This window comes from Thalassophryne amazonica, chromosome 8 (assembly GCF_902500255.1).
Source record: "Thalassophryne amazonica chromosome 8, fThaAma1.1, whole genome shotgun sequence".
NCBI classification, from domain to species: domain Eukaryota; kingdom Metazoa; phylum Chordata; class Actinopteri; order Batrachoidiformes; family Batrachoididae; genus Thalassophryne; species Thalassophryne amazonica.
Genome location: NC_047110.1, coordinates 1,416,593 through 1,436,456, shown reverse-complemented (window position 1 = coordinate 1,436,456; position 19,864 = coordinate 1,416,593). Strand labels below are relative to the sequence as shown.

At 42.4% G+C, this 19,864-nt stretch overlaps 1 protein-coding gene across 1 annotated transcript in view; it reads right to left on the bottom strand.

Moving 5' to 3' along the window:
* Positions 1-2,347: 2,347 nt before the first annotated feature.
* Positions 2,348-19,864, bottom strand: part of spata2l (spermatogenesis associated 2-like) — a 51,978-nt gene continuing 34,461 nt past the window's right edge. Inside the window, exon 4 of the mRNA XM_034175671.1 lies at positions 2,348-3,554. Within this exon, the coding sequence (XP_034031562.1) occupies positions 2,622-3,554 (933 nt within the window). The 3' untranslated portion in view covers positions 2,348-2,621. The remainder of the gene's footprint in view (positions 3,555-19,864) is intronic.

Below are 19,864 nucleotides of genomic sequence, written 5' to 3'. Positions count from 1 at the left end.
GGTTTGGAGACAAAATCAGAGAGGTGCGGCTGAAATGGTTTGGGCATTCGCTGTTTTGTAGTTGTGAATTTTGTGCTATCTTGCGATCCGTGACTCACACAAGAGGTCAGTTTCAGTAGAGTTCCGGTTCAGGGCACAATGTAAATAAACCTCATGAAGTACAAACAAGGCAACATTGGGGCACGGCCCAAGTCTATCACAGGTGCTACACCTCCTCTAGATAACCCTTTCAACTTGGGAGAATGTGTCGTCGTCGTCATCATCATCACCCATGAACTCCCTGGATCAACGCCATCCACATCCTCGCTGTGCCAATGTTTGCATGCACTGAGACGCCAGAACTCTTCTGGCACCATGGTGCATTCTGGGAAGCGCAGGGGGCCACCAGGGTGATCACAGGAAACGTTAAAGTACTGAATGTGCAGAGGAGGGACCCAGGGTATATAGGGAGAAGGATGCTGAGGATGGAGCCACCAGGCAGGAGGAGAAGAGGGAGGACAAAGAGGAGGTTTATGGATGTGCTGAGGGAGGACATGCAGGTGGTTGGTGTGACAGAGGAAGATACAGAGGACAGGGTGAGATGGAAACTATTGATCTGCTGTGGCGCCCCCTAATGGGAGCAACCAAAAGACGAGGATTAAAATGCCTTCATAAAATACAGGGTACAGGGGTACCAACAGTTCTGACCGATTGTACTTTATGTCCTGTTAGCAACCCCCCCGGCCCTTTTATTTTTTAATCCTCCCCCTCATTCCGGTGTTGCCGACCAAATGGGTCCCCCCCCCATAAATTGATCTGCGCTGCCTTCACTCTGCATTCATCATTAGCCGCGGTTCACAGATTATCACCTCATTTCTGCTTCAAACTGCCTCGTCATAATCTGTCTCTAGCTGCTAGCTGATGCGCTCACTGTGCCTGTCATTTCAAAGTGCCACAGATTTTTGCCTCGTTTCTGCTTAAAAAAGACTTTAGAATGATCTAAGTGGTTTTAATTTGTCCTCTGATGGTTAATAATCCCATTAATCCATTTGTTCACTTTGGGTGTAGAGACTCAGTCTCAGACGAGCTGCTGAGCTCCGAAATGACGCATGCGCAGTGAAGGCAGGGCGGATTGATCTTTAGGGGCGGACCGTTCGTATGCGGTCTTTGAGCCTTGCTGCTGTAAAACTGCCACTTTGGGACACCTGGTGGGTCTGAGGGTTTGCTTTTTTTAACAACCATTCTGTATAATTTTACATCTGATTCACTTCAAATCTACATGCTATGAATCATTTTTCTTTTCATAATTTATCACTAAAACTCATTTTTGAAGAGTATCAAATACTATCTTGAAATAATGACATAATGGAACATAAAGGGCTTATTATCAACTGTCCATGTTGATCAGACACCTTTGGTTTATACTAAACGTCTTGTTTCTCTTGGCCACACTAGATCAAATTTATATTTACTGGAATGCGTCCGTCACGTGTAGGTTTCCGCCTCTTGGTGGCCGCTGGGTCGGTTTCAGGCGTGGCCTACGGGTTGGGTTGGGGGTGGAGCAGTACATACTTCATTACTGTCCCCATCAGGCCAGTTATTGGGGTCATAAAAATACACCTCTCAAAAAGAAAAGGTTTCAACCTATCAGTGCTTCCACACTCTATGGTCAAAATACAAACTGTATTTATCTGCAGCTCTGGGTTCTTAACCACAGGAGCGTCAGCATGTCTGACAGCTGAAACAAACATTTCTTCGTTTCCCCCAGAAACTTTTTTTTTTAGTCATATAAATAGGTTCTAAATAAACTTCTATATATTAAAGATGTTAACTGAATTTGCCTCAGCGATTTGAAACAAGAGTCATCAGGAGAGGACCCCCCCCCCCCCAAAAAAAAATCTGTCATACAAAGTGTCAGAGGATCACCGACATACAGCCTCGTGCTAAATACGAATGAAACTGGTCAACTGGTTCTTGAGGTATGACACTAACAAGAGAAAACAGATAGGCCGACATGCTGACTGATATCTCCCCCCCGTATTTCATACCGGGGGGGAGGGGGGATAATAAGTCATTGTTTAATGTTGTCAACCTTTGTGTTGTACATTTTTAAACTCATCTGTCATTTGTACATTTTTAAACTTATGCTTTTTCTTTTTAAGAATCTTTTTAGCACCGGTATCACAAACGGTACCCAAAAATGAACGAACGCTCTTTTCTGTTCTGGTGGATTCATTCTCAGACCGACACACGAAGTCAGATGTTTTGTGGCCACCTTTAATTAGAGTCAAAACCACGACTGCATCCCGATATTTTAATAACGCTCATTACATCCAAAGGCTTCACAAAAAAAAACAAAAACAAAAAAAAAAACCACACAGAACCCTTCACCGAACAAGTCCAGGACCACACCTGGAAATCAGAGGCAGGGAGCAGCTTCAGCCATTTACAGGCAAAAACATCAGAACAACTTCAGATCTGAAAAAGAACAAAGTTCTGAAAACAATGGCACCAGATTGTAAAAACAGTACCCGACCATAAGCATGTCAAGGCAACAAACGGTTCACATTCTGACTGGATGAACTGGTTCCGTGGCGTGGATGTAAGGCACTGGCTCTCCGGGGTCTCCGTCTGCGTCTCAGTCACACGGAGGACGACTGGTCAAATATTTGGCCGCATGTGCAGCTGAGAGGGTTTCTGTACCAGCAGTGGCAACAGTACTCGGCTCCACAGTACCTGCACAGCACTAAGGGGTTCCTGGAACACGTGCTTCCACAGGAGCACACTCCCAGGTTCTCCACCTTGTGGTACAACTGGCACACCTCCATCTCTCTGCAGGGGCTACAGTGGAACACCCAGCAAGACCGGCACAGGACCTGGGGATCCAGGTCAACCAGGTCGCAGCAGGCATGGAAAGAGATGTGCGGAGGGTTTGGAGCGACAGCGGTCGGACCGCTGTCTATGAGGTCTGGAGCCACACCTCTAGCGCCGATGCTTCCGCTCTGTGTCAACACCGCTCTCGAGTTTATATCTTTGGCGGCAGGTAGCGCTGTACTGTGCTCGTTGAGGTGACGTAAGGCACTGGGCACGCTGGGCGAGGCACTGCAGCCTTCGGCCCCTTCATCAGCATGCTCGCCACATCTGCTGAAGCGCTCTGCTTCACACATCCTATCGCCACGACGACTGTGTGACCGAGCATCATCTCTGTACGTCTGCTCATCGCGGGGGTGCCGGGTTTGTTTTGCGGTGTCTGAAAAGGCACCCGTGCTGTAGGATGCTGGCGGTGACGAGCTGCTCAGCTGGCAGTTGAGCATGGTGATGCAGATGGACTCTCTGGGCGTGGAGGACAGGGACGTCACTCCATTGCTGCGTGCTTTCCCAGCAGAAGTCAGGGGAGTACTTTGATTCATCCAGGTTAAAGAACGTGGACCATCATGTGTGCCGACAGCTAGCTGTGCCTTCAAATCTCTGTTCTCATCGGTGTACAGATCCAGGTCCACCTCTCCATCCATCACCTCCAGCGGCTGCTCCTGCTCCTCCTCCTCCAGCTTCTTTCTGGTGTTGTCCAAGGCCACCTGGAAAGACATATGCAGTGGTAACACCATACACTTGTGACGTCTCAACGTGGTAACAACAATCCATATCAGGTATTTGACTAATTAAATGCAGATCAGGTCATCCAAGCGATCGTTCATCAGCAGTGTCACCGTGCACGTTTTAAAAGCACCTTTTGTGCCATTTTGGTACTACATGATTCCTGCTATTGTGCACCCGACCACTGTGCGGCTCACACTAGCAGCAATGGTACTTAGCTTAAAAACAAACATGGCGGGAGCTTACAGATGCTGCTCATTCTTCTAACACAAATCAAACAAAGCCAGTACACCTTCGCAGTATTCACTGGAACGTCTCTGGGTGAACTGGAACTGCTGTCAGATCAAGAGCTTGACACATTTCTGTCTCAATTTTTTACTGGACTGCGAAAAGCAGACAGCAGTCTGAACACGATGCACGGCTTCAGCTAGCGACGACATCGTCAGGGCTGTTTTTGAACAATCTGTTTTTGCAAGTTGACTGAGAACAATTTTGGATTGGACAGCTATTTAAAATTCATGTTTGACTGCTTGGAACCTGTTGATCTCAAAGGACCAGCGACAAAAAAAACAATGTGCAATGTTTACAACAGTGATTTTCAACCTTTTTTGAGCCGCGGCACCCTTTTTATATTTACAAAATCCTGCAGCACACCACCAACCAAAATATTATTATAATGCTATTACCTCTGGTTTTGCGCAAAACCAATTATCGCAATAGAAAATCGATACAGAAAACACCGCATTTCGAAAATCCCCAAGCATTTTGCGCTCTGATCTCAAGTAGGGCTGTCACGATTAGGAATTTCTGGAGATGATTAATTGTCAGACAAATAATTGCGATTGACGAATATATTTTCTATTTTTTTTTCTTTTTTTTTCTCCTTCTTTATATTCTACTATTGTAGTATAATTACACAACTCTGGAAGAACGTTTGGCTTCTGTGAGTGGAGAAACTGGGAATAGTGCAACATTTTTATTTTTATCTTCATTTTACATACAGTCCCAACTTTTTCTGATTTGTGGTTGTTTCTATTGCATTTCTGAAATTGTTTCTCCTCATCAGTCACGTTTTGTGCTTAAACACTGCATTAAGCTCAAGATTGAACAAAGAAATACTCGTACCTTTTGGAAAATAACAGCTGTTAAAGTTCAGAGTTCTCACCTGCTTTTTGTGATCTGTGCGTCTGAACATTGTTTTTTTTTGTGGCTCAGTTCATTCATATATTCTCATTTTTTAAATATGTTTTTAAAGATATTTGACCATTTATTTCATCTCATGATCTCATAAATTCAGCATACGAAGCGCACATGGTGTGAACAGGACGGTAACGGCAGAATCACACCTTTAGAGAAAGTTCAGAGAGAAGTAAAGGCAGCTTCAAGTTTTGGTTTTGTTTACTCGGGTTAAAATCCTCTCTCTGCTCCGTGCTCGCTGCGCACTGAACGTGTCGCGCCTGCATTCAGGAATCTCCCTCACCCACCCCCTCCCCTCCCTCACCCACCCCCTGCCTCACAGTCTGCAGCCTAACTCCGCGCGCGCACACAGGCACAGACACACACACACCGACAGCTCCGCATTTTAGACGGCTTTTGAAGGAGACGGCACTGTTTTAATCGGCCGTCAGCCTCCTTGTTATTGTCCCGCCTTAAGACGAGAGCGAGGCTGCAGCATGTTTGACGTCAGATTCTGAGTCGTTTTATGCTTTATGGATAAAATAATTCACGGTAATCGCGAATATGAAAAATAATCGCAAATATGAAAAATACCCACGGCACCCCCGACGATCGATCACGGCACCCTAGGGTGCCGCGGCACCCCGGTTGAGAATCACTGGTTTACAAAGCCATGGTACAGAGAGGTGGAAGCTCTGTTCTGGCCTACAATACAGTGAACTTAATGACATTTGAAGAAGTGCTACATTAAAGAGCACAAGGATTTTTTTTTTCTTTTTTAGCCGGGGGCAGAAAGCCCAAAAGAGCCAGGAGGAAGGATGCTAACAAATGCTCTGCGTAAGTCAAACACTCTTACAGTGTACTCTTTTTAAAGCTGGAGTATTGAACCTAACCAGACCCCTTCTACCGAGAGGCAGACTGCTATTGGCTAGTGACTAAACAACTGCTCTAATTAGCACCTATTGTGCTCTAGTTATAGCACCCTCCTAATGACAGGGTAGCTGTCCCTCCTAACGATGGACTGACGCCTCTCCTGATGACTCGAATGACTCATTACCATGAACAAAAGACAAACTGCTTAAACCTGAGTACTCCATTACTTCCTTGTCCTCAAATGTGTGTTTAGTGTCTTTAAGGTGGAGATGAACTGCAGACTGAGGTCCACCAGCACCCTCTCTGCTTTGCTGGTATATCCTTTTGTGCAATGACTGCTTAGTCTCACCTCTGCAGTTCATCTCCACCTTAATGAGTCATTCACATCGTCAGGAGAGGAGTCAGTCCCATCGTTATGAGGGAGAGCTACCCTGTCATTAAGTGGGTGCTAACTAGAGCACAATAGGTGCTAATTAGAGCAATTGTTTAGTCACTAGCCAATAGCAGTCTGCCTCTCTGTAGGAGGGGTCTGGTTAGGTTTAATACTCCAGCTTTAGTAGCTTCTGTTATTCTTGTCGACAAGGGTCAAGACAGAAGTCAGACTACCAGAGCAAGAATTTTAGCTGAGGAAGCTTCTGGGATTTGAAGCGAAACGTCCTCGCGTCAAGCAACCCAGTCCAGTCAAAGATTCAAGCTTCTCTACTATGGAAACCACCTAGACAACTGAGAGCCTTCACAGAAAACTACGGTCTCCCTCACAAATCCCTCTGCAATCTTCAACTGGTCCAGAATTCAGCTGCTCGCATCATGACTCCAACCCCGTCCATCCCCCACATCACTCCTGTCCTCCAGCAGCTCCACTGGCTTCCAGTTCAGTTTCATATTCAATTCAAAATCCTCCAATTAACATTCAAGGCCATTCACAACCCAGAGAGCTCTGCTGCTCCCCATCTCTGGAATTCATTACCATCCAAACTCAGAAACATCAATTCACTCATTTCAAATCACAACTCAAAACACATCTGTTTAGAACTGCTCATTCCATCAGGTGCCTATTGCTTTGTCTACTCTAGTGATTTTATTTTTTAATTTAATGGACTTCGTGTCTTACTGCACGGTGTCCTTGAGTGCTGAGAAAGGAGCCTTCAAATTAAACGTATTACTATCATTACATATTTCAATATAACTTTTTCTATTACAGGTATGCACGAGTTAAACTGCAAAATCTTTCTTATCTCTGCTTTACAAATATACCAAAATGTGTGTATTATTGCACTTTGAGTGGATCCTTGTCATTTGATTGCTGTTTTGTATGTCACGTGACATGGATTATTCATCACATTTGTGTTGCATTGCATTTAGTGTGCAAATTTGGTTCCATACGTTTTGTACCATTGCACGCTGCAAACCCCACCCACGCACACAATAATGCAGGCAGCGTTTAGCTAAACATGGCGGAGTTTGTTTTGCTGACAGACGACTACTTGAAGGAGCTAATTGACAGTGCTAATTTTTTTTTAACACACAAAAAACATTCACTACACCATAAGCCATCTGGAGGTATGAAGAGCTGTCAGGATGAAAAGCTAGACAAATTTCTGATGCGATTTTTGGCTGGACTGAGGAAGTACAATGACTTTTTTTTTTAACTGCCACAAACTAACTGCTTTCCAAGTTGACTGAGAATAATTTTGGACTATTTGAAGTTCGTGATGGACTGTTGATGTTGAAGCACCAGTGACAAACACCAAAATTTAAGTCCCTTTTCTGTTGTTTATAAATTAATATAATATCAAATGACGAGGATCTATTTTAGCCATTATTTAAAACAAATAATGTTTTTACAATCTTTCAATGGAACGAATATTTAATTGAGTGAAAGATGGAACATTCCGTCTTCCACCTCATGAAATATTCGTACCATTGAACTCAAACAATTATTTGTATATTGTTTTGCATTTAAGAGCCCAAATTCTCTTAAAGGTTTTACTCCTACTTTATTTAGAAAATTCTGAAAAATTAAGATCTAAAGTACTAAATGGTACATAACTGCCCAAACAGCAAACTACAAAGTGTCAGTCAGATGTTCCCACACACATTACACCAGAATAATATTTTTACATTATAAGTTTAATTTTCAGCTCAACATCTGCAATCTGAGACTACATAACAATCTTGTAACATAGTTATGAAGATTCAAAAGTCATGTAACATAAGTTTATGGATAACTGTTTTATAATATCTGCAAAGTGCCTTTATTGTCATTGTACATACATATATACAACAAAATCTGTTCTCTACATTGAACCATCCTACTTACAGTTACAAAATTCAACCACTAGGGGCAGTGGGTACGGAGCTAAATCAAGGCCAAAAGTTTTGTAGTCTGAAAATAAAAGACTGAAAAAAAATAAATTTTGAAACTGAAAATTCAATGTTTGTTCTTGAATTTCATAATCATTTAAAAAGTATTATCAAAATAAAAATAAGTGTAAGATATATATTTTTCAGTTTAAATAAATTTTTGATTCAGCTCTAATTTTTTTTTTTATCAAATTTATTTTCATTCATTTCTTTTTTCACCTTCAGATCTTTTTTCACTTTCAGATCTTATTTTTTCAGTTTCAAACTTTTGGCCCCGTTCTGGCGTGGGAGGGCGTGGCTTCGATTGAGAGGGGCGTGAAATTGTGAGTGACAGCAGAGCAATCAGTCCTCACATGATGTTGCTTTCAGGAAACGTGGGTACTTTGATAGATAATGACTTAACACTTTCTCTCCACTGTGTTGTCTTGATACTTGTAAATAAAGTGATGCTAAAGATGTCTATTACAAGTCATTCTAGACCACTCTTGGTCATTTTTGATGTTTAAAAACTGGAAAATATGCAAGATTGTAAAGTTTAACACCTATACCTAAAAAAAACGATGTGTCCCAAATCCACACAAGACTGTGAACGCAGCGCAGCATCGCCGCATAAAAATGAGGCAGGTCGCTCATTTTACAGGCTGCAGTGGAGTGTTACGAGCTTTCTAAGTGACACACACAGAGACCAGGCTCAGCAGATCTGAAGGAAGCTTTAAGATGGACAGAACCAAGCAGACCGCCCGTAAATCCAAATTCGAAACCACCCGGAAGAGTGCTCCGGCTACCGGCGGTGTGAGACAGCCTCACCGTTACAGGCCCGGCACTGTGGCACTCCGCTGCTACCAGAAATCCACCGAGCTGCTGATCCACAAACTGCCCTTCCAGCACCTGGTGAGAGAAATCGCTTCAAGACCGACCTCCGCTTTCAGAGCTCCGCTGTGATGCTCTGCAGGAGGCCGGCGAGGCTGACCTGGCCGGCAGCTTGTGGATCAGCAGCTTGGTGGATTTCTGGTAGCGGTGGATCTCTCTCAGTGACGGGCCTGTAACGGTGAGGCTTCTTCACACCACCGGTAGCTGGAGCGCTCTTCCGGCTTTGGCTTTGGATTTACAGGCGGTCTGCTTGGTTCTGATCATATTAAGTTTACGCTGTGAAACTGTCGGCCACTTTGTTACATCGTCATTAAATTCACTATCCTGTACAACATACGGATCCACTGAACTAACTGCTACACATCAATCACAATAAACAGCTTTATCTCGAAGGTTTAAAGCCTCATAAAAAAACTTTCATTCTCTCCATTTTCTTTCACGCGCCAGCCGCATAGCAAATAAACGACGGAGACGGGAGCAGAGTCATTATCTATCGAAGGACCCACGTTTCCTGAAAGCAACATCATGTGAGGACTGATTGTTCTCCTGTCACTCACAATTCCACACCCGTCTCAATCAAAGCCACGCCCTCCCACGCCAGAACGGGGCCAAAAGTTTGAAACTGAAAAAATAAGATCTGAAAGTGGAAAAAAAGAAATATGAATGAAAATAAATTTGATCAAAATAATTAGAGTTGAATCAAAAATTTATATAAACTGAAAAATATATATCTTACACTTTATTTTTATTTTAACAATACTTTTTAAATGATTATAAAATTCAAGCTCAAACAATGAATTTTCAGTTTCAAAATTAAGTTTTTCAATCTTTTATTTTCAGGTTACAAAACTTTTGGTCTGGATTTAGCTCCATAAGTGGGCAGCCACAGTCCAGCAACCAGGAACCAACTCCAAACATGGAGATGCTGCCTTGCTCAGGGGCAGAGAAAAGAGCGGAGCCTAAATAAGCATGTTTTTGATGTTGGGAGGAAACCCACACAGACACGGGGAGAACATGCAAACTCCACACAGAAAGGCCAGGAAGCAATCCCACGACCTTGTTGCTGTGAGGCACCAAGTGGTAACCACTATGCCACCGTGCCGTAAAGAGTCTAAAGCAACATTTGCTCAAAGGTTTACATACCCTGGCAGAACTTTTTTTTTTTTGGCCAGTTTCCAGAGAATATGAATGATAAAACTTTTTTCCCCACTCATGGTTGGTTGTCATGTGAAACCATTTACTGTCAACAACTGTGTTTACTCTTTGTTAAGTCATAATGACAACAGAAACTAACCGAATGACCCTGATCAAAAAATGACATACCCTGGTGATTTTGGCCTGATAACATGCACACAAGTTGACACAAACTGGTTTGAATGGCTACAAAAGGCAACAGTCCTCATCTGTGATCTGTTTGCTTGTAATCAGTGTATGCACAAAGGTCACTGAGTTTCTGGCTCCTGACAGACCCCTGCATCTTTCATCCAGTGCTGCACTGACGTTTCTGGTTTCTCAGTCAAAGGGAAAGTAAAAATAAATAAATAAATAAATAATTGTCAAAGAAAAGGTAACTGTATAAAACAGGAAAGTGATATTTAAAAAGATACCTAAGGGACAGAGAATGCCAATCAGCAGTGTTCAAACTCTAATTTAAAAGTGGGAAATGAGGGCTGCTGTAGGAACCAAACCATGGTCAGGTAGACCAACAAACATTTCAGCAACAACTTCCAAGAAAATTGTTTGGGATGTAAAGAAGAAGCCACAATTAATTTCAGCTGAAATACAGGATTCTGGGGGAGAAAAAAAAAGTGGTGTGGCTGTTTCGAGGTGCATAATAAAGAGGCACTTGAAGAAAAATGGATGTATGGTTGAGTTGCCAGAAGCAAGCTATTACTACACAAATGCCACAAAGTATCCCACTTACAATACTCCAAACAGCACAGACAACAATGTCATTTGGAGTGATGAGATCATAACTGAACATTTGGCCACAACCATCAACGTTACATTTGGAGAGGAGTCAAAAAGGCCTATGATGAAAGGTACACCATTCCTACTGTGAAGCACAGAGGTGGATCACTGATGTTTTGGGGATGTATGAGCTTCAAAAGGCACAGGAAACGGTCAAAATTGATGGCAGGATGAATGCAGAATGTTATCAGAAAATACTGGAGGAAAATTTGCACTCATCAGCCCTGAATCTGTGCATGGGACATAGTGTTCAGAATAATAGTAGTGCTATGTGACTAAAAAGATTAATCCAGGTTTTGAGTATATTTCTTATTGTTACATGGGAAACAAGGTACCAGTAGATTCAGTAGATTCTCACAAATCCAACAAGACCAAGCATTCATGATATGCACACTCTTAAGGCTATGAAATTGGGCTATTAGTAAAAAAAAAAAGTAGAAAAGAGGGTGTTCACAATAATAGTAGTGAGGCATTCTGTTAGTGAGTTCATCAATTTTGTGGAACAAACAGGTATGAATCAGGTGTCCCCTATTTACGGATGAAGCCAGCACCTGTTGAACATGCTTTTCTCTTTGAAAGCCTGAGGAAAATGGGACGTTCAAGACATTGTTCAGAAGAACAGCGTAGTTTGATTAAAAGGTTGATTGGAGAGGGGAAAACTTATACGCAGGTGCAAAAAATTATAGGCTGTTCATCTACAATGATCTCCAATGCTTTAAAATGGACAAAAAAACCAGAGACGCGTGGAAGAAAACGGAAAACAACCATCAAAATGGATAGAAGAATAACCAGAATGGCAAAGGCTCACCCACTGATCAGCCCCAGGATGATCAAAGACAGTCTGGAGTTACCTGTAAGTGCTGTGACAGTTAGAAGACGCCTGTGTGAAGCTAATTTATGTGCTAGAATCCCCCGCAAAGTCCCTCTGTTAAATAAAAGACGTGCAGAAGAGGTTACAATTTGCCAAAGAACACAGCAACTGGCCTAAAGAGAAATGGAGGAATATTTTGTGGACTGATGAGAGTAAAATTGTTCTTTTTGGGTCCAAGGGCCGCAGACAGTTTGTGAGACGACCCCCAAACTCTGAATTCAAGCCACAGTTCACAGTGAAGACAGTGAAGCATGGTGGTGCAAGCATCATGATATGGGCATGTTTCTCCTACTATGGTGTTGGGCCTATATATCGCATACCAGGTATCATGGATCAGTTTGGATATGTCAAAATACTTGAAGAGGTCATGAGAGAGCATATCTCACCCGTGTTGGCCTCCCTTCATTGGCTTCCTGTTAATGCTAGAATAGAATTTAAAATTCTTCTTCTTACTTATAAGGTTTTGAATAATCAGGTCCCATCTTATCTTAGGGACCTCGTAGTACCATATTACCCCATTAGAGCGCTTCGCTCTCAGACTGCGGGCTTACTTGTAGTTCCTAGGGTTTGTAAGACTAGAATGGGAGGCAGAGCCTTCAGCTTTCAGGCTCCTCTCCTGTGGAACCAGCTCCCAATTCAGATCAGGGAGACAGATACCCTCTCTACTTTTAAGATTAGGCTTAAAACTTTCCTTTTCGCTAAGGCTTATAGTTAGGGCTGGATCGGGTGACCCTGGGCCATCCCTTGGTTATGTTGCTTTAGACGTAGACTGTGTTTCATAATTATTGTATGGCCTTGCCTTGCAATGTGGAGCGCCTTGGGGCAACTGTTTGTTGTGATTTGGCGCTATACAAGAAAAAAGTTGATTGATTGATTGATGTTGCCTTATGCTGAAGAGGACATGCCCTTGAAATGGGTGTTTCAACAAGACAATGAACCCAAGCACACTAGTAAACCAGCAAAATCTTGGTTCCAAACCAACAAAATTAATGCCTCGCAGATGTGAAGAAATCATGAAAAGCTGTGGTTATACAACTAAATACTAGTTTAGTGATTCACAGGATTGCTAAAAAAGCAGTTTGAACATAATAGTTTTGAGTTTGTAGCGTCAACAGCAGATGCTTCTATTATTGTGAACATCCCCTTTTCTACTTTTTTTTTTTACTAATAGCCCAATTTCATAGCCTTAAGAGTGTGCATATCATGAATGCTTGGTCTTGTTGGATTTGTGAGAATCTACTGAATCTACTGGTACCTTGTTTCCCATGTAATAATAAGAAATATACTCAAAACCTGGATTAATCTTTTTAGTCACATAGCACTACTATTATTCTGAACACTACTGTATCTATTTTTGGTGCATTTGGTGCAAATGTCGTGAGAATCCATGAAGTTGTTTTGACATAATCCTTCAAAGCCTATATAAAATGAAATCTTGATCCAGAATCTGGATCCAGATCACCTCCAAGATTTAATGGAGTCTTCCATGGCCTAATATCTATCTGTGGTGAAAATTTCACCAAAATTTGTTAAGTAGTTTTGATGTAATCCTGATAACAGACAAACAAATAAATGCAGATGATTTTATTGCATCCTTACAATTTGTCCTATATTGTCTGTGGCTGGTACAGAAACATTTATTCATATCTTTGTCTTCTCTTGACTGGAATACTGTAATGCCCTATTTCCTCTCTTCACACAGTACAGCATATATCGCATACCAGGTATCATGGATCAGTTTGGATATATCAAAATACTTGAAGAGGTCATGTTGCCTTATGCTGAAGAGGACATGCCCTTGAAATGGGTGTTTCAACAAGACAATGACCCCAAGCACACTAGTAAACCAGCAAAATCTTGGTTCCAAACCAACAAAATTAATGTTTTGGAGCGGCCTGCCCAATCCCCGGACCTAAATCCAGTTGAGAACTTGTGTGGTGACATCATACAAGCTGTTTCTGAAGCAAAACCAAGAAATGTGAATGAATTGTGGAATGTTGTTAAACAATCTTAGAGGAAAACATGGCATTAACAACTAGGCTATAGTCAGGGTCATTATGATTTAAAAAAAAAAAAAAAAGAGTTGTGTGACAATAAATGGCTTCACTCAACCACTAACCATGAGTGACAAGAAAGGTCTTTGTGCTATCATTCACATTCTCTGAAAAATGGCCAAAAAGAAATAAAATAATTCTGCCTGGGTATGTAAACTTTTGAGCATAACTGTATGCACAGAATTATACTGTCTTACAGTAACAAGCAGCTTCAGGGCCTCTATAACAATTTAGTACATACGAGGTTTGTTAGAAAAGTATCCGAACTTTTTAGTTTTTGCAAAAACCTGATGGATTTGAATCACGTGTGCTTGCATGAGCAAACCTTGAACCTTCGTGCGCATGAGTGATTTTTTTTCATGCCTGTCAGTTGCGTCATTTGCTTGTAAGCAGCCTTTATGTGAGGATGGGTGGAGTCTCTCGTCGTTTTTTTCTTTGCAAGTAAATGGCTGAACGACTGGAGCAGCGCGACTGCATCAAATTTTGTCAGAACCTGGGCAACAGCCAGGTGGAAACCATTCGGATTATTCAGACGGCTTTCGGTGACGATCCTCTGGGCATCACACAGATTAAGGAGCGGTACAACCAGTTTAACGACGTCTGCACAACGGTGGAGAGGGAGCCACGCTCCAGGCGGCCATCAACATGCTGAAATTACCGGATCATTTCCAAAGTGAACGCTGTGGTGATGTGGGACCGTCGTGTGACTATCCGAGAAATTGTGGAAGAGGTGGACATCAGCACTTTTTCGGCACATTCCACTGTGACAGAAGATTTGGCCATGAAAAGAGTTGCAGCGAAATTCATGCCGAAGGCTTCGGCACAAAGCTGATGGCGCAGCAACTGTGTTGAAGCCTCACAGGACATGTTGTGACATGTCCACCTCGTCCATAATTTCTTGGATAGTCACATGACTGAAAAGCCACCGAAAGCTGTCTGAATCTTCCGAATGGTGCAAGAGCTGGGCATGTCACAACATGTCCTGTGAGGCTTCAACACAAAGGCATTTTTGTTCTGCCATCAGCTTTGTGCCGATGAATTTCGCTGCAACTCTTTTCATGGCCAAATCTTCTGTCACAGCGGAATGTGCTGAAAAAGTGCTGATGTCCACCTCTTCCGCAATTTCTCGGATAGTCACACGACGGTCCCACATCACCACAGTGTTCACTTTGGAAATGATCTGGTCATTTCAGCATGTTGATGGCCGCCCGGACTGCGGCTCGCACTCCACCGTTGTGCAGCCGTCTTTAAACCAGTTGTACTGCTCCTTAATCTGTGTGATGCCCAGAGGATCGTCAACGATGTCAGTTTCTGACAAAATTTGATGCAGTCGCGCTGCTCCAGTCGTTCCGCCATTTACTTGCAAAGAAAAAACGAGAGACTCCACCCATCCTCACACAAAGGCTGCTTACAAGCAAATGACGCAATCGACAGGTGTGAAAAAATTCACGCATGCGCACGAAGGTTCAAGGTTGGCTCATGCAAGCACACGTGATTCAAATCCATCAGGTTTTTGAAAAAAAATAAGATTGGATACTTTTCTAAGACCTCGTATTACTTTAGCTACCCCGGTTAAATAAGATTTCTGATTTGCAACAATTAGCAACTCAATTCAGACGTACCCACCGGCTGTAAGTGCAGCCTACGGATAAAACTACAGTAAAAGTAGAAGATGAATGTTCACGGATTAATCATAGTCTTGTCATCATTTGCATAGGTATTAAAGGCACTGCGCTGCGGTGGTTTGAATCATATTTGTCTAATAGATTACAATTTGTTCATGTAAATGGGGAATCTTCTTCACAGACTAAAGTTAATTATGGAGTTCCACAAGGTTCTGTGCTAGGACCAATTTTATTCACTTTATACATGCTTCCCTTAGGCAGTATTATTAGACGGTATTGCTTAAATTTTCATTGTTACGCAGATGATACCCAGCTTTATCTATCCATGAAGCCAGAGGACACACACCAATTAGCTAAACTGCAGGATTGTCTTACAGACATAAAGACATGGATGACCTCTAATTTCCTGCTTTTAAACTCAGATAAAACTGAAGTTATTGTACTTGGCCCCACAAATCTTAGAAACATGGTGTCTAACCAGATCCTTACTCTGGATGGCATTACCCTGACCTCTAGTAATACTGTGAGAAATCTTGGAGTCATTTTTGATCAGGATATGTCATTCAAAGTGCATATTAAACAAATATGTAGCACTGCTTTTTTGCATTTACGCAATATCTCTAAAATCAGAAAGGTCTTGTCTCAGAGTGATGCTGAAAAACTAATTCATGCATTTATTTCCTCTAGGCTGGACTATTGTAATTCATTATTATCAGGTTGTCCTAAAAGTTCCCTAAAAAGCCTTCAGTTAATTCAAAATGCTGCAGCTAGAGTACTGACGGGGACTAGAAGGAGAGAGCATATCTCACCCATATTGGCCTCTCTTCATTGGCTTCCTGTTAATTCTAGAATATAATTTAAAATTCTTCTTCTTACTTATAAGGTTTTGAATAATCAGGTCCCATCTTATCTTAGGGACCTCGTAGTACCATATCACCCCAATAGAGCGCTTCGCTCTCAGACTGCAGGCTTACTTGTAGTTCCTAGGGTTTGTAAGAGTAGAATGGGAGGCAGAGCCTTCAGCTTTCAGGCTCCTCTCCTGTGGAACCAGCTCCCAATTCAGATCAGGGAGACAGACACCCTCTCTACTTTTAAGATTAGGCTTAAAACTTTCCTTTTTGCTAAAGCTTATAGTTAGGGCTGGATCAGGTGACCCTGAACCATCCCTTAGTTATGCTGCTATAGACGTAGACTGCTGGGGGGTTCCCATGATGCACTGTTTCTTTCTCTTTTTGCTCTGTATGCACCACTCTGCATTTAATCATTAGTGATCGATCTCTGCTCCCCTCCACAGCATGTCTTTTTCCTGGTTCTCTCCCTCAGCCCCAACCAGTCCCAGCAGAAGACTGCCCCTCCCTGAGCCTGGTTCTGCTGGAGGTTTCTTCCTGTTAAAAGGGAGTTTTTCCTTCCCACTGTAGCCAAGTGCTTGCTCACAGGGGATCGTTTTGACCGTTGGGGTTTTACATAATTATTGTATGGCCTTGCCTTACAATATAAAGCGCCTTGGGGCAACTGTTTGTTGTGATTTGGCGCTATATAAAAAAAATTGATTGATTGATTGATTGATTGATAACTATACTATTAACAACAGTTTACAACTAACCCACTATCTGAAGTGCAGATTATGTGTAATGCTGCAGAACAAGTTGAAGATCAGCCACCTGCTTTTCAATTTCACTCAGTAATTTGTCACAAGCAAAAAAACAAAGGTACATCTTCAGTGACCTCTGGCACAACAAACCATTTAGCAGTAAAACCATAAACACTTTGCAAAAACGGCAACTCCTAGTCAATCCTGATCTGAATCACTGCAAAGTGTCACTTCATAGTGGATGTGTAGACGGGACCCATTGTTTGAACAACGGCATGATAATCCAAGCTCTCTGCACTTGCAGTTTCTTGAACAATCTGAAGAGCAACCACATCTGGTCAGTGCAGTTCATGCAGCAGGTGCAGGTGGGGTGGTCAACAGGAGGGTGTGAGGGAGCCACTTTCTTCTTCCAACAGGACTGACTTGGCCGAGGCTCCAGTGCATGCTTCCAGATGTATGCCTGGGTCAAGGCTGCCTCTTGTGGGTGGCAGAGGTTCACGTTTCACCTGCTTCTGGCAGAACAACGTGTATCTCAAGGTACTGATGCTGGCTGTGGTTGCTCTGGCATCATACACATGCTTCCACATACTGACTTTTCTTTAATTAAAATGGAACACAACCAAACAAGTATGTTTGTGAGATTTTAATTATTATAATCACCAGAAAGCAGACAATATCAGAATTATTTTGCTGTTCAAATCATTGTTCGACCTTTAACAGAAAAAATTTAAAGAAAAACTTCAATGGCTACATCTCAAATGTAAAAAAAAAATTAAAGCAAAATTTAGCAATAACTTCTCTGTGAAAATGAAAAAGGTGAAACAATGTATCATTTATTAGTCTAGAGCATTGCACTAGGTCACACTGTTCAGTTTGGAAGCATCTGGGTTTTGATTTTTGGAATATTTGTCATTCTTTCAGAGTGGCCTTCTATTGTGGGCAGTCTAAGGCACACCTGTGCACTAATCATGGTGTCTAATCAGCATCTTGATATGGCACACCTGTGAGGTGGGATGGATTATCTCAGCTAAGGAGAAGTGCTCACTATCACAGATTTAGACTGGTTTGTAAACAATATTTGAGGGAAATGGTGATATTGTGTATGTGGAAAAAGTTTTAGATCTTTGAGTTCATCTCATACAAAATGGGAGCAAAACCAAAAGTGTTGCATTTATATTTTTGTTGAGTGTATAAAAGCATGCAATCAATGAAAGAGTGTGCAGAAAGAATGTGACCTTTTCACCCCTTAGAATACATCAAGTTTAGCCATCTTTGAACTTGTCCAAGGTCTGTGTCCCAAGAATGGTTCCTGTGAATCTCAAGACCTGAGCATTAATAGGACTGAACTTATGCTGAGCAAAGTCAGATGGCGGCAAAGTCTTCGCATGGCCGTATTTTAGCCTCGGGTAAAAATGCATCAATAATCATCGACTCACAGCCCTCTGAAACATAATTGTGAGGTGCCTAAAGATTTGCACCCACTGTATCTGGAAAGTATTCACAGCACTTTACTTTTTCCACATTTTGTTATGTTACAGACTTACTCCAAAATGGAATAAATTCATTTTTCCCCCAAACTTCTACTCACGACACCCCGTAATGACAACACGAAAGGTTTCTTGAAATTTTTACAAATATATCAAAAAGAAAACCCTAAGAAATGAAACGTCCATAAGTATTCACAGCCTTTGCTCAATACTTTGTTGATGCACCTTTGGCAAAAATTCCAGCCTCAAGTCTTCTTGAATATGATGCCACACGCTTGGTGCACCTATCTTTGGGCAGTTTGGTTCATTCCTCTTTGCGGCACCTCTCAAGCTCCATCAGGTTGGATGGGGAGTGTCGGTGCACAGACATTTTCAGATCTCTCCAGAGATGTTCAGTCAGATTCAGGTCTGGGCTCTGGCTGGGCCACTCAAGGACATTTACAGAGTTGTCCTGAAGACACTCCTTTGATATCTTGGCTGTGTACTTAGGGTCATTGTCCTGCTGAAAGATGAACCATCACCCCAGTCTGAGGTCAAGAGCGCTCTGGAGCAGGTTTTCATCCAGGATGTCTCTGTACATTGCTGCATTCATCTTGCCCTCAATCCTGACTAGTCTCCCAGTTCCTGCTGCTGATAAACATCCCCACAGCATGATGCTGCCACCACCACGCTTCACTGTGGGGACGGTGCCTGGTTTCCTCCAAACATGAGTTCAATCTTTATCTCATCAGACCAGAGAATTTTGTTTCTCTTGGTCAGAGTCCTTCAGGTGCATTTTGTCAAACTCCAGGTGGGCTGCCATGTGCCTTTTACTAAGGAGTGGCTTCCGTCTGGCTGCTCTACCATACAGGCCTGATTGGTGGACTGCTGCAGAGATGGTTGTCCTTCTGGAAGGTTCTCTCTCCACAGAGGAATGCTGGAGCTCTGACAGAGTGACCATCGGGTTCTTGGTCACCTCAACGACTAAGGTCCTTCTCTCACGATCGCTCAGTTTAGACGGGCGTCCAGCTCTAGGAAGTGTCCTGGTGGATCTGAACGTCTTCCATTTACAGATGATGGAGGCCACTGTGCTCATTGGGACATTCAAAGCAGCAGAAATGTTTCTGTTCCCTTCCCCAGATTTATGCCTTGAGACAATACTGGCTTTGAGGTCTACAGACAATTCCTTTGACTTCATGCTTGGTTTGTGCTCTGACTGTCAACTGTGGGACCTTATACGTAGACAGGTGTGTCTTTCCAAATCATGTCCAGTCAACTGAATTTACCCCAGGTGGACTGGGGTAAATTCTATTTTATTGGGCACCAATGCTTAAAAAAAACAAAACAAAAAAGACTCATTTACAGACCACAAAATCAATACAAAAAAAAAGTTACAGGAAAGAAAGTACAAGAAAATGTACATGGTGCCC